General features: G+C 46.4%; 1 protein-coding gene across 1 annotated transcript in view; it reads left to right on the top strand.

The window, feature by feature from the left end:
* The window catches only part of LOC311503862 (partitioning defective 3 homolog), a 364,850-nt gene that overhangs the window by 161,319 nt on the left and 188,514 nt on the right, over positions 1-15,017 (top strand). The window contains exons 6-8 of the mRNA XM_084566761.1: positions 9,476-9,582; positions 10,138-10,221; positions 13,750-13,875. Coding sequence (XP_084422887.1) covers positions 9,476-9,582; positions 10,138-10,221; positions 13,750-13,875 — 317 coding nt within the window. The remainder of the gene's footprint in view (positions 1-9,475; positions 9,583-10,137; positions 10,222-13,749; positions 13,876-15,017) is intronic.

The following is a 15,017-nucleotide window of genomic DNA, read 5'->3' as shown; positions in this document are numbered from 1 at the left end:
GTAGGCAAAGGCAAGGGCAGCTGTGTCATTGATAGATCAGCTCAGGCCTGATATGAAGCAGGCTCTGCAAATGATGTATTCCACACACAGCAGGTTTCCCCGGTGACAGATAAGGAAGGAGAAGACAAAAAGATTGAGGTGAGCAGACAAAAGGAGGAGAAGGAGAGGAGTAAAGGAGGAGGCTTTTGTTTTTCCAAATGTCAGTCCACGAACTGGACTCTCCCACCTCCACCCCTCCGCATCTCGGCGCTCAATTCTGCCGCGGACGAACGCAGACTCACATCTCTGATCTAATTTTCTTAACAGCATTAAGAACCTGTCTGTCCCCGTAATTTGCTTCAAGTAAATTTAACATCAGAGCCTTAACTTTTTATGAGCCAAAAAAAAAAGAAAAAAAAAAGAAAGCCACGTCTCTCCAAAAAGAAAAACAAAGAGAGACAGACGTATAGGCTGCAGATTTTTGTTGATTAAAGAGTCGAGCGGAGACGGGGCGGGGAGCTGTATTAAACTTGGCCAGCTGGGAATACAATATACCGTGCGTATAATTGGAGCAGAAAATATGTAATTTGAGCGAGCGAGGGATTGGAATTCGATTCAAATTCTGGTTCTTGCTGTTGTCATAACACTTGGATGAGGAAAGCAATTTAAAAACAAACCTCCTTTAACTGGTACCTCATAGATTTTACGGTATTTAATAGTTTTTGGGGCATTTCATTTTTATGTTTCGGGTAAAGCGAACGAAAACATTTTCTGTCTCGATATCTACGATATGAACGCTTGATGTACAGCGCTAGCATTAGTATTATATGGGCAGCTGTGGTTTAAGTGGTGGAGCGGGTTGTCAGCTGCAAGGTTCGTGGATGAATTTCTGGCCTCTCCACGTGTATACACCAATCAGCCACAACATTAAAACCACTTACAGGAAAAGTAAATAACATTGACTATGACAATTCAGTGTTCTGCTGGGAGACTTTTGGACCTGGCATTCATTGGTGTGGATGTTACTTAGACATGTAGCACCCACCTAGACCAGACCAGACACCCCCACCCCATAGCATGACACTCCTTGATGGCAGCAGCCATCCCCAGCAGGATGCAGCCACAAAAACACTTTAGGAACAACTAAAAATACATGAAGAACATCACAAGGTGTTGACCTGGCCTCCAAATTCACTAGATCCCAAACTGATCAAGTATCTGTGGGATGATCCACAGAGGCCCCTCCCCTCAAAGCCCCCTCCACTAACAACATTCTGTTGCCAGACACCACAGGACACCCTCATGTCCATTCTCTGACGAGTCACAACTGTTCTGGAGGCACAAGGGAGACCTGCACAATATTATGAAGGTGGTCATAATGTTACGCCTGATTAGATTTCCTCAGTGGCATCACACTGATTACAAGTTGATCACTGCAGTTGTATAAAAAACGTGCATGTTTTTTGGTTGCACGCAAATCAACGACACCAATAGAAACCACAGAACGAATGAGGGAACTCTTGATACGTCCTCGTTTCTTCAACATGTGAACATGTTCCCAACTCAGAACACATTCTCAACACCCAACCCCGCTCGCCGGGGATTCCACCTTGCGCAACAACACATGTCCGCCTCCCCGAACCTCATTATCAAAAGGGATAGTACATCTAATCTGGAATGCGAGGGCTCTGCTCTGAACTGGAGGCCGGAGCCCGTAGGGTTGCGAGGCGTGAAATACGAAAGACAACACATGTCCTCATCAGAGGACAGGCGCCGCCTCGGCTTCTCCCCCTTGGCACGCAAACAGAGGGCCGCACGGGATCGCAACCTCCCCCTCTATATATATATATATATTTTCCTCCTCACATGCACATAAAAAAGCAGGGGATGGCAGACACCAGGGTCACGGCGCTTTGAATTTCCTCCAGATCTGCAGTTTTTTAGTCCGACGGTTTGCCAAACAAATGAAACACTGGCTCAAAAAAAAAAGAAAAAAAGGACAGATAGATTAATTGAGGTACGAGGTTTTATAGTCTTTTTTAGAGCTTACATCAGCATCGGAAAATCCTCATTGCTCCGAGCTTAGGTCACCATTCTTAAGATCACAACAAAATAAATAGGAAGGCACACTGGCCTCTCTGCTGACAACCATTAAGTACCATTTAGGGAACTTGTGGGTAGGATGAAGGAGGTCATTATGACCCTTTCGTCATCTGGTAACCAGTTTAACTCTTCACAGTATACCCCCACCCCCAACATAAATGTAAATAAGCGTCAAGCGGTCTTAGTCAGTGGGATGTATTGGTTGTTTTAATGGCAGCTGAGGCCGATGGACTGGTAGGGGAGGCTGGGTCACCAAGTGCAATGGTCATGTCCGATCTAATCACGGAGGAACATTTTGTTGGGGCATTAATTTCACCGTCACCATCCTTGTATGGCGAACGCGTCGGCGACCGGAACGTCCATCAGCATCCGCCCGAAGCCTCTGCCGATCTTTTTTTTAAAGCACGCGTCATCTGTTCTTCAGATTTCAGAGAAAAAATCTTTGTGTCCAGCGCCATAAAGCTTCTTGTAACTGCTCATTGAAAGCAGCAAAGATTCTGGCTCCGGTTAAAATGGAAAAGTATTGGTAATTGCTTCTTGAGGTCAAAGGAACTTTAATGGGACTATTAGGAGTTATTACCAGCAGCTTGTCTTTGTATGTCAATGCCATTGTGCGATGCGGCGGTGCTGTGAAGTCCTACTCGGTCTTGTCTGTTGTACAGTGTTTAGTGGAACTGCATTAACTGGAGGTAATGAGGGTACAATTATGGCTCCTTAACCTTTTGTGAGGGAGAGGAAAAGCCTCAGCCTGTGCCGCTGCCGCTGCCACTGCTGCTGCCTTTTTTCTTTTTGTTGTTTTTTTCTACTCCTTCCTTTTACCTCTGCTCTCTGAGAGTGGATTATTTTCACATGTTGCCATCATACGTTACCTTTGGCTGGTTTAATGTTTCCATAAGGGGCGTATGTCACCTTGCGCAAATAATGTCTGGTATTTTTAGCCGGGCCGAGTCAGGAGGGAGCGCGGCCTTTTGTAAATACTTCAACAGTCCCTTTTTTTTTTTTTTTTTGCTAAACGACCCGGCTAAATTGCTTGTTTCCTTTATTTTTTTTATACATTGTTCACCGGGAGACATTTCTGCATCCTGCTCTTTGGCGTCCATTGTTCTTCGGAGCACACACTGTGAACCGCGAGCGGCTGACACCGAGGCCTGTTCCCGCGCAGATGTGGACCTCCGCCCCGAAGGAGGGGCGGCGGCCAGAAACGCAGCACTTGCTGTGACCTTTGAACCTGTCCTTGTTAAGCCCTTGACGCCAAACGCGGGCTCAGGAGGGATGCCCCCACTGCTCCCTCCCTCCCCCCCCTCACCCTTTCCTCCTAACAGCTACATGTTGTACTTCCCCGTGGCTAACAGCCTCACACACACACACACTTACAGTAGGACAGTGCTTGATGGAGGATGACAGCTCCTCGACATGCCGCCTTTGCCCCAGCCCTTAAGCAGCAATATGGGCTTGTGTAGAGTTCCCCCTCCTGACCAAACAGCTGCTACCTCCCTGCCGCCCACACTCTTCCATCCATCCCTTTGCTCCTCTCACCGGTCTCTAACCTGCCTGTCCATTTGAAGGCAACACGGCTCTGCACTTTGCAGCTCTCCGTCTCCGTCGTCCTCTGTCTCCCTCTCCCACTCTCCCCCACTCTCTCTCTTATATGATGCTCAATAACCTAATGCTGCAGCTGTGCGATGGCCAAGTCTCTAAACCTTGCTTTTTCTTTTTTTGCTTTCCTTTATTGTCAAAGAGGCTGGAGATTTTTTTTGGCAGCGTATCAGTGCTCTGGGGTAGGGAGAGAGATGGTTGAGGGGGAAGGGGGTGGGGGTGGGGGTGAGGGTGCGGCGGGGGAGGCGGGGAATCAGCCAGGGAGAAATAGAGAGCTCGGAATGAGTGCCACGGAGAGTTGAAAAGCCTTGTTGCATCCCCACTCCGCTGGTTACCAAGGGATCAACGGGGTGCTAAAAGCACTCAAGGGACGAAGAAATGGATGGTTTTTAGAGGAAGGTTAAAGGACGGATTCAAAGTGATGGAGAGACAAAGAAGGGGAGTTGAGAGGGGAGAGTGACGGGGCAGGGAGATGCGGAGGTATATTTAGCCTTTGTCTCCCCTCTGCTGTCACACGGTGCTCAGACTTGCCACTGACACATGAGCAGACAATAAAGGGGTTGGCAGTGGATGCAAAGGGAGATTGCATCTTCTTCTGACCCCCCCGGTCACAAGGAGACCCCCCCATCCCTCCGCTATACTGACTGAACTGCTGCTGGGGTGTCGGCATCCCTCCTTCCAGGCATAACGCCTCATTATTTGTCATATTAAGTCGTGGAAGGGGATTTTAATTTTGATTTAGAGGCCCCTCCAGAGGACTATGGAGCCACCTGAATCTCGTGAATCCGGTGTCAAAGAGTCGATCACGGTAGAAACTGACCGCCGGTGGAGGCGCTTGCCTCAAATTGCCTGATGAAATCTGCTCTTAAGCCCCGAGAAAACATTACCACCAACAACTGCCGGGGTGTGAATGTGTTATTTGTCATGGCCAAACAACACGTGCAAGTGCAACGCATAAGCACATTTTTTTTTTCCTTTTTTTGCGAAAACATAAAAAAAAAAAAAAAAGAAAAATCCTGCTAAAGGATTCAGCCTTTCAGATTTCACCAGATGCCCTTGCTCTCTGAGTGTTAAAGGTATAACTCGGTGCACTTGTCTGAAAGAAAAAAAAATGCTAATGAAAGTTCTTCTCACAGTTGTCACCTGATTTTTACATCACCTTCTCTCTCTTTTCTTCTCTCTCACCGTTCCTCTGATCTGATCCCTGCAGCGTGCGATCAGAGCCCTCTTTCTAGTTTTTTTATTATTATTATATTTTATTGCCACGTTTCTCTTTTCTTCAGTGTCATTTTCACACTCGGTCCTGGTTTTTCACACCCGAATAGACATATCACCTCGCCCCGGCGCGGCTCTGATATCTACCTCTGCCATTTTAAGGTGTTCTTACCTGTCACATTCTCGCAGTTGATTGCACTGAGACTTTTTTTTTGTTTTATTTATTTTTTTTTTTTTTGGCCCTGGAGCTCTGAGGAGAATGTCACAGATAGGGCTGGATACGCAGCGTCCCGATTCATTCAGAGATGCTTCGAAACAATTTTACTTCAGACTAAAACTAATGTCGGGTTTGCACAGTGGTGTGCAAAATCCATCGGCCGACTGGTTCCTTTCTGTGTGGAGTTTGCATGTTTTCCCTGTGTCTACGTGGGTTCTCTCTGGGTACTCCGGCTTCCTCCCACCATCCAAAGACATGCTGGTTAGGTTCATTGGTGATAGCCTGGATAGACTAGAGACCTGTCCAGGGTGTGCCCCGCCTCTCGCCCGATGACAGCTGGGATAGGCTCCAGCCTCCCCGCGACCCTTCACAGGACAAACAGTTATAGAAGATGAATGAATGAATAAAACTTTTTGTGGCATATCTGCAATATTTCATCTCTAGTTGGCACGTCTTGCACACGGCTTTGCCTTTGTGCAGCTCTTCTTTGTCTTTTATAAATCCCAGCTGTAACTTCTGTTGTGTTTTGGATCTCCCTCACACGTGGACCAATCTCACTGCACGCTGTCTTCTGAGACTGGTTTCACAGAACGAATCTCGCAAGACCGCACGTCCTCTCATTTGAGAAGATGCAGGAGATGGCATATATTTGATAAAAACCCTATAATGCCAAATGCATCATACTTGATGCATGCGTTTCTGAGAAATCTGCACCACCAACATAATAATACCCTGAAAAACCTGTTGCATACAATTTGATACTTGTCACCTGCCCCTTGGTGGATTTATCCGTATTAGGGAACTCAGGCTTTTGACTTCTTTCATGGACTTTCTAGTTTTCTGCTGGAAAATCTTTAATAAAACTAATTTCAAAATGCTAAAAAGCAGCAATTATTCCTCATTGAAGCAACATATTTTATACTTTACACATAATGTTAAAGTAAAACTGTGTTGAAAAGCTGTTTATAACATTTGATACTGCAGGTTTATATGGTAATTTACCTCAGTCCTTACTGTAATGCCTGCCACGATGTCAGTTTAATATTTTCTTTTTAATATTTTTTTGATTTTATTAAACTAATTACATAAAAGATTAAAATTTTGTCTCACAACTATTAAATTAACCCACATACATTGTGTTAGTTTTAGATATTTCTAGGATTTTTTACATTTTTTCATTTAAGCTAACGTTGCAGAGGATCACTTGGTAGTTATTGTCCTCCTCTGTTTTCACTAACACATTTAAATGACCTTCCTAACCTGTATAATACGTATTCACCAGTTCGGAGAAGAAATGTGTTTTTCAGCAAGGATAGAAACAGTGAAAATAAAAAAATTATAGTCATAAAAAGGATTCAACCAAACCAAAAGAAATGTTTGAAATGTTTAAAATGCAATGAACTGGGTTTTATTCTAAAAAAGAAACTAACATAAACACCCAATGTATCAGATATGATGCAAGGCCATGTAAGTCCATACAACTTTCTGACTTTTAATTCATATATCAAGCTTCACAGGGTTCAGATCGATTTAAATCACAGATGTTTTTTCAAACCCAGCCTTAGTCACGGATACAGTATTTCCCTTCTCCATATCTGTTCTTTGTTCCACCACATCTCGCTCTCTCTCTCTCTCTCTCTCTCTCTCTCTCTCTCTCTCTCTCTCTCACTAGTTGTTCCGTCCATGTCCACAGAAATATGCTGAAAGGAAAAAAAAAAAAGACGCGACTCAACCACTTAAATCCTTCAGGATTAAACTGTTGCTAAGAGCCACCGCTACTGAAGTTAATTACATGTCAGTTTCTGTGATGATACGCTGCTAATCAGCTTGCCTCTCTGATCACTCTGCAGTCTGAGACGGTTGTGGAGCACTGTCACTGCTTCCTTTCGCTCAATGTAGAATCATTTCAGCCTTCATCTTTTTATACCTCGGTTCCCGTCAGTTTATGTATAGTTACTCTTCTCCTCCACTTATCTTTAATCTTTATGTATGGATTACAACAGGTGGTCAGATCCTTAAGTCAGGGTTTCCCATACGACGTTAACGCTACTGCGGCTCGTCAGGGTCTAATTTACTCTGCCATGGTCTCATAACAAATCGGAAATATTTTTGCCTTGTTTTTCCTATTGCTCCTGAAAGCATCTCCACCTCCCTATCCTCCCCCAAGCCGTCTCCCCTCTGACCCAAATCCACACCGGTCGCTCACCTGCTCTGTACTGAATTTAACCTGATGAAGAAAACCGCTAGGACAATTCATGTAGCATGAGAAGCTATTTGTGTTGTTCAGTGCTAAAAAATAAAAATAAAACCAGACATTTGTGCTTGTGATATTTTTAGACCGCGGAGATTTTCAGTTATTTAAAAAGAGTTGCATGAACTAATGACAAAGTTGGTCAAAACGCGAAGGAAACGACTCCAGATGTAGTGTGAACTGCTAGCTTAACGGTATAAGCGCTTATCAAAGTCAGATTGAAAGTCAAACCGTTTGCTCTAAATTAGATTAATTCGCTGATACTTTATTTAATCTCCCACACTGTTACGGAAATTCTTTTATCAAGAATGACAGAGTCACTGAAGTTTTACCTGCAGCAAGGAGTCGACACGTGCTCTATAGCAAGTACAGAATCGACTGACAATAGTACGGTCACATTCACATATACAGTGGGTCCCGCCCTAGATAGTTACAAAAAAGGAGCTGTAGACTGGGTGCCTTATCTGTGGGAACTTTCTCCTACTATTTAAGGAAGAACAGAGAGAACATCTCGTGCAGCAGTTTACATTTGTCCATAGAAAACCATGTCCCAAAAGCATTATGTTTAGTATTTATGTACATGAACTGCACAGACTGACACCATTTGTCCAATATCCGTATTATTACGGTAATTTAAAGACGGACTGATTAAAATCTCATCTTATTCTATGTGCCATATACTGTACAAATAGTTTTTAATAGTTGGGATAGCATCATAATAAGGGGCTTTTATTAAAACGGTTGAACCCCCCCATCCCAAAGAAACAAATACCGCCAGGGTCTCATGAAATTTAGTGGGAAACACTGGAATATCCACCCAAGTGTGAGGTTTTTATAAAAATCTTTGTGAGGAACAGGCCCCCCCAGAGAAGTTCAAGACCTCAGCTGACACGTAATTAAAGAGGGAGGGGGTTGACTGACGGTCATGGAGGGGAAGTAGACGGGGTGAGACGAGGTCTGCTAAGGTAGACTGCTGATGACATTTTCATGCCCCCTCCCTGTCTTACCTCTAATAAATAAACAGGGGGAGGGCGGCGGGCAGAGTCTCTCTCTTGCTTTTCGCCACCCGTCGCCGATATCCAAAGATATCCCGGGCCCTGAAAGGGGTTGAATCCATTTCCATAAAGCACCCAGAGAGGCGCGGGACCTGCGTGGACGGGCTTGACATTTTAGTAAAAGAAGAGAGAAAGGAGAAGGTGAGGGGGCGAGGGCGGGGGAAATAGCGGTGGCTAACAAAGCGTTGCGTCTGCCGAAGAGACGACTGTCTGGATTCTGACAACTTCACACACACACACAGATAAACACACAAACACACACACACATCAGTTGACAAGACAGGAAGCAGAAACTGAAGTAAAATGAAGAAACTGTGATGTTCACTGTGCTTGCCCCTCAGCTTTCTCTGTAACTAACCTTCAACAGCTGATGATTAGTTGAAGACTGTGTTATTAGATGCTCCCCACCCCACACACGCCCTATACTTCATGCAGGATGTCATCACTGCATGTAAGCGCCCGGCTCAATCTGCAGCGTCCTCACGAAGAGAGCTCAAATGAAGATTTTATCCCCCATTAAGGAGGCCAAGAAGCTGCCGTCTCGTCCCAGAGCCTAGTTAAGTCCTCAGACGTCTGGCGTGCCTGTAAAAGCCTCTGCCTCCCCCCCGCCCCGGCTGCCTAATGGACCCGAAGGAAGATGACTAAATGAAATGAAGGGAGGCCGGGGGATCGAGGTCTCCTTCCCTCCAGACCTCGATCCCCGTCACCTTTCAAAGACCCGGTGCCACGGCGCGGGTCCGAGCTGACCGACTGAGCGGGACCGATCGATCAAGGCCGCTCTGTCGGTGGAGTCGCTGAAATTTTTAGGCCGGAGGAGGGAGGGGATGCCTCGGGGGGGGGGGGGCGTCGGTCTGTCCTGCACTCAGAGTCTTTAATTTACAACAGGGGCTGTTACTTTTCCTGCAGGTAATTGGATTAAAAGCCAGAGGACAGGGTGAGATGCAAGCAGAGCCAAACAGAAATAACGACAGAGAGTTTTTTTTTTTTTTTCATTTTACATTCCTGGAACAGGCTTTTAATGATTTATCCTGTCCTCTTTTTCTTTCTTTCTTTTTTTAGGAAGAGGAGGAAGAAGAGCAAAGGAGACAAGAAAGGAGAATTGAGCGGATAGAGCCAGTAGGGAGGGCCGACTCGTCATTGGAATATTCACCTGTGTTAAATCTAGAGTGAGTGTCCCGCTAACCCAAACCCTTAAACATGCACTTCGTTCAAAAGGACTGGCTTCTACTGCATATAAACTTATTTGTGCATTTAATATGAAAGACATTTAATTTTCTTGTGTTTTCTCTGATTCTTAACCAAAACAATATGACCTAGGTCTTCTTCCGTATCCCACGCAGGTCTGTTGCTGTTTATTTGTCTGCACATCTTTATCTGCACAAATTAACCTCCCCCCCTCCTCCCCTCCCTGTTACACGTTTTCAATTAATTTGTTCTCTTTTAGCACAACAGTCTGATCGTAATCACTTAATTGGACTCTCCATTTGGATCCCCGATCGACGCCGAGAGGTCCACGGGCCAGACTTTGTAATGGATGACTCTGCATACGCCTGTACCCCGTCGACCTCTCGTCACGTCCCGGCTGCGCTTGTCTATTGCATTCTACGTTTTCCTTGACGCCCCTGTTATTTTTTATTCATGTGTGTGTCTCCCGCCCCCCTCTGTCTCTTCCTTATTCCGCCCTCCCCTCCCCCCCGGTCTCATCCATCAACGTCCTGCAGAGGCATGCTCAAGCCGGTCGAGGTGTCCAATGAAGGAGGGCCCCTGGGGATCCACGTGGTGCCTTTCAGTTCACAAGATGTCAGGTAAAAATAAAATAAAATAAAATACATCTGAGATTCAGTTCTGGTTGTGAACAAGATTCACCATCCAGTATATAACCTGGATGTTTTGCATCTCTCAAGGCTTTCCTTTTCACCTACTCTGATTCTTCCAGTCATCTTTTTTTTTTTTGTTATTGCAAGTCTGTCTCATGCTCGACACCCCCTCATATCCCAGAGCTTGGAACAGGACAGGTGAAAGTATTTTCGCTCTTGACGGCTGCACAGTTTCCTCTAAATTCTGCCCCGTGCTTTCGGGTCACAGCTACCGCTCCGTCTCCGGGGACGTCCAGACCTGCTTCCTTTCGCGTTCCTTTAACCGATAAGGAGCGTCGATGACAGGGGACGCGGCGGGGGAGGAAAGCATCCCCGGTTTATGGCGATTCCAGAAAAAAAAAAAAAAAACTAAAGGACAGCGGAAGTGGCCAGATGTAATCAAACTAAAAGCTTGTGTATAACACAGATCCCAGCTGCACGCCAAGCGACTGGCACGGCACCAAGGTGAAAGTGACTACTCAGCGCTGGGAAGGGGGAGGCCGGGGGGGGGAGGAGGGGTGAAGAGACAGAGTGAGGAGATGAAATGGAATGACATTTGAGGCAGGGAGGATGGCTGTCATTGAAGATGGCTGCCGCCTCAGACACTAATCTCATTGCTGTTTATAAGCAAGTGTCAGGAAACTATATTTAGCTTTGACCTCGTGTTAACTCCCTGAGAAGCTGTGACACTTTGAGCTACCCTGAGTCAGAGAAGGATAATAATGATTCATAATGAGTTGCCTGTAAAAGCCAAATAGAATGAAGTGGATCGCTTCAAATCCAGCAGCATAGGCACGCTGTGATCATTAAGCGCTGTATGCCCCACAAACTCAGACAGCATCTTGCGAGATGTAGCGGTAATGCTGCTTGGCAGTAAATTTCTTCTCCATCAGCTAAGGTTGGTACTAATAGCTATCAGAGCCTTCAATTAACTTCAGCCCTGATAAGACTTATTGTCTGGTCAGTGGGATGATGCTAATGGACTGGCCCGGCTCTTTCCTGTGCGCTAGGACAGGAGGCATTAGCCTCAGCGGGCTGTCATTAGTGTCTAGACCAGGGCCACAGGGGTCAGACAGCCAGCAAAACCAGACAGCAAACAAAAGACTGCAGGCACTCGAGCATCGGCCGCCCCGCATTCTGCACCGCCGCGCCGGCCGACATCGAGTTAGATCCAAGCAGCCCTGGGAGACAGCTGCAGGAGAGGGCTTAGAGACTCTGTCACTCCAGCAGCCAGCATCTCTCTTACACATGCGAAAGCGCAGATCCTCCCCTGAAAATGAACTTACACCTCTGCAGCTTGCGAGCAGTGCAGAGCGATCTTGAGAAGTGTTGTATGTCCCCCGCATGCCCCCCGAATGCAGACGAAAGCTGCCTCCTTTTATGAAAAAGGCTCTCCGCAACTCTGATCCACCTCGCGTGCGCACGTCAATGCGCGCCGTGCATCTGCAGCCGCGCACGCCTCCCCCGCCCCCTCCCCTTTCCAGATGCATCCTGAGCCTAATGAACTTCTCATTCCATGACCAGTTTCAATTGTAAACAAAGTGCGGACATAATTGCCGTGCATAAATGGATCCTGATTGGATTATTATTTGATTAAAGGCAGCGGATGAGAGCAGGTGGCCTCCCTCTAATCGGCTCCCAGCGCCGCTACCCAGCCACAAGATGGAGTAAAGCCATGCGCTAAAGTATGGATGCTGGTTCCTGTCTTCAAGGAAAAGTGGAGCTGATATTTTTTCTCTCCAGAGCCTGCAGAGGATCTCCTAACTGCACGTCGTGCTCATATGTATCACTGCATTAATTCACTGACTTGGCTGTGAGAATTTAGATTTAGCTTTAGCTCTCCTCTGCAACTGACAAGTATCTGCAAAACAAACAAAGGAACATAGAAGGTGGTTGTGCATTGTAGACAACACAATAATAGTGTTTTTTACCAAGTCATGATCTTCTTCACATCTCCTAAAGATGCTGCTTTATCCCCCACCCTACCTGCTGCTGCTCTGAATACTGATCAGGGATCAACCAGAACTCCTTTATCCACCGTCTCCAGTCTGCTACCAGATCAGAAGTCATTAAAGTGTGTCCACGCTGTAATCTCCATGCGCAATACTTTGTTTTCAAGCTCCCAACACTTATGGAGATAAAGCACAATCATGCCCGCGTCCACACTTTCCTCAATTACTCTCTGCTCGGCGCACTTAAGCCGACCTGGCAGCGCCGGCTCAGACACCGAGGAAGAGGGAAGGGCCTTCTGTGATCTTTAATTTCAACTTAATGCTGAACCATTTACCCCCACTGAGGAGCTGAGATGAGGCTGCGGCGCGAGCGTGGATGTCCACATTATGCAGCCAATTAGGGCAATGTTCTGAGAGTGGCCCTGTTTGGCTGAAATGCTAAAGAGCTTCACGGATCTGCCCTTGACGTCTGCGGTAAACAGGGTCACAGTTTAAATGGGCTGTTGTTGACGACGTGTCCGGTGGAAAGACAGGAAGTGGGCGAGAATTATGAAAAGCGTGCAGGTTATGTCCTTGCCGGGGGTAAGGTGTTCCTTACAAAGTCGTTTCCTCCGTCTCAGCTTCTAGATGGTCTGGGCTTGGATTTATTTTACTTTTCAATTTCTCGTTTCCATTTCCACTCAGTCAGTTTACCTGCTACCTCTGGCACCTACTGTAGAGCTTGTATCTCTGCTGTGTGTGCACACGTCAGATCTCTTTGCATGTGGTTATCCTCTGAGCCTAACTAAAGCCCCAAGGAGCTCACTGATGTGTTTATTTAGAGGGGAATAGAGGGAGGAGGGGGTGTATTTGAAGGTAAAGGTTGCCTTATTTATTTATTTTTTTTGAGGGGATTGCTGAGATGGCACTGCCGTGGAACTCCTCGGGTATTTATTACAGCCCCAGCGGCTCTCGTCTTAAGCTCCAGTCAAGGCAACTGTCTGTAGCGTTTCCCCCGGAAGCCATAAGACGACGTCTTAGCCGTTGGTCTGGATTATTTCAGACAAACCTGCCCCGTCATTCTCTCGGACCTGCCCGCAGAAAGAAAGAAAGGCAAAATGGAGGACAGGAGGACGGATGGAGGCTTAAAAATCGGAGTCTGTGATGCGACGCCTGCGCGAAAAATGCACGTCTTTATCCGAGCTTAAAGTCTGGGGAAAAGTTTACTTTTGCCGGCGATGGACCGACTTTATGATGGTGCTTCAGAAATCTGTCAGGGAACTCACTCTCTTTCAGTATTTTGTTGCACTGTTGGTTTAAAAGTTACGAATGCTCAAGCCATAAAATAACATCTTCTAGCTAATGCCAATTACCCAACACTTCTTCTTCCCACTCCATGCATTCCTATTAGACTTCTATACTCCTTTCAACATGTAAGGGTGCCAGGTGACGAGCCTTTCAACCCGCACCCTGCTGTACGATATAATGATGCATTTGTCGCAGTCGTGTCTAAATTGTCTTTAACCTGTTGCGTGTTCACTTGCAGGACTCAGGGCTTGCTCGTGAAGCGCCTGGAGCACGGGGGCAAAGCCGAGCAGGAGCGTCTCTTCCAGGAGAACGACTGCATCGTCAGGATTAATCAGGGAGACATTCGCAACCTGCGCTTTGAACAGTAAGCTTTCATGTGGGACCATTATTGATCATCATGGCGTTTTGCCTCTTCTTCTGCTGTTTCTTTTCTGCATTTTGTGAGCTCTGATTTTTCTACAACTTACGCCAACTTCTCTCTTCTTCGCGTTGGGTGTCCTGAACGCCATGCTCATTTCAATTTCCCTTCAGCACCTCCAAAACTAGGACGCATACGGTATTAAGAACACCGAAACACTGCGTGGGACATTAACTGCAGTGACAGTAAATAATGCTGCTGTTGATAAGCCAGTCCAAACTGCAGGGGGAAGTGCCACCTACACAGCACCACAATAAAACTGAAATATCACTTGACTTGTCGGCCTTCCTGTAACAGGCCTCCGTGACCTGCAGTCCTTTACCACTTCCCCGGCTTCTGATCCAAAACTGCCCACCCTCTTCCCTCGATTCATTCCTATCGACTCATCGCTCCCCTTCATTTCCTAAAGTGGAATGAAGATATAAGCCTTCGGACTTTACCCAAAGCTACCCTTCCCTCTGGCGCACACATGTGCCCCAATGAGTGGACTTTCACACATACTTACACTTACATGCACATGCAGTGACACTGAGCTATAAAGTCTTATCTACAACTCTGTGCGTGTTTGTGTGTGTGTGTGTGTGTGCCAGGCTGAGAAATAGATTGCTTCTCCTGCAGGCTGGATTCTGGAGGCAGTGTGCGAGGTGGTCTGCTTGGCTCTCTCTCCCTTATCATCCACTCCTCCACAGGAAGAAATAGCCCAGATTCCCGCTAACGAAGGCTAAGCCTGCAGTCATACTGGGCTGGGCATGTAAAAAAAACCTCTGGGCTCAGAGCCACTGACACCGAAACTGACAGAAAGTTTGATTCCACAAAAGTCAGAAACTGAACTATTTCAAGCGGGGCACGCCCTAACGTTTTATAACCCAACTTTTGCAAAAGATGAGAGGGGCTCTCCGCCTAACCGTCGTCGGGTTACCTTACTGCATTATGCTAATGTTTTCATCGCACCGCGCGCGAAAGCCACTAAGGCTGCGAGATCCTTTTCTTCTCAAAGCGATGCTATTGTCATTAGTAAACATCCCGGTTCCCTTCCAAAACCTTTTCTCCTGTGAAAGAGGCTTACAAACCAAATCCACAAGGGAGTG

This window comes from Chelon labrosus (genome assembly GCF_963514085.1).
Source record: "Chelon labrosus genome assembly, chromosome: 18".
Lineage (NCBI taxonomy): Eukaryota > Metazoa > Chordata > Actinopteri > Mugiliformes > Mugilidae > Chelon > Chelon labrosus.
This window is presented reverse-complemented; position numbering and strand designations above follow the sequence as displayed.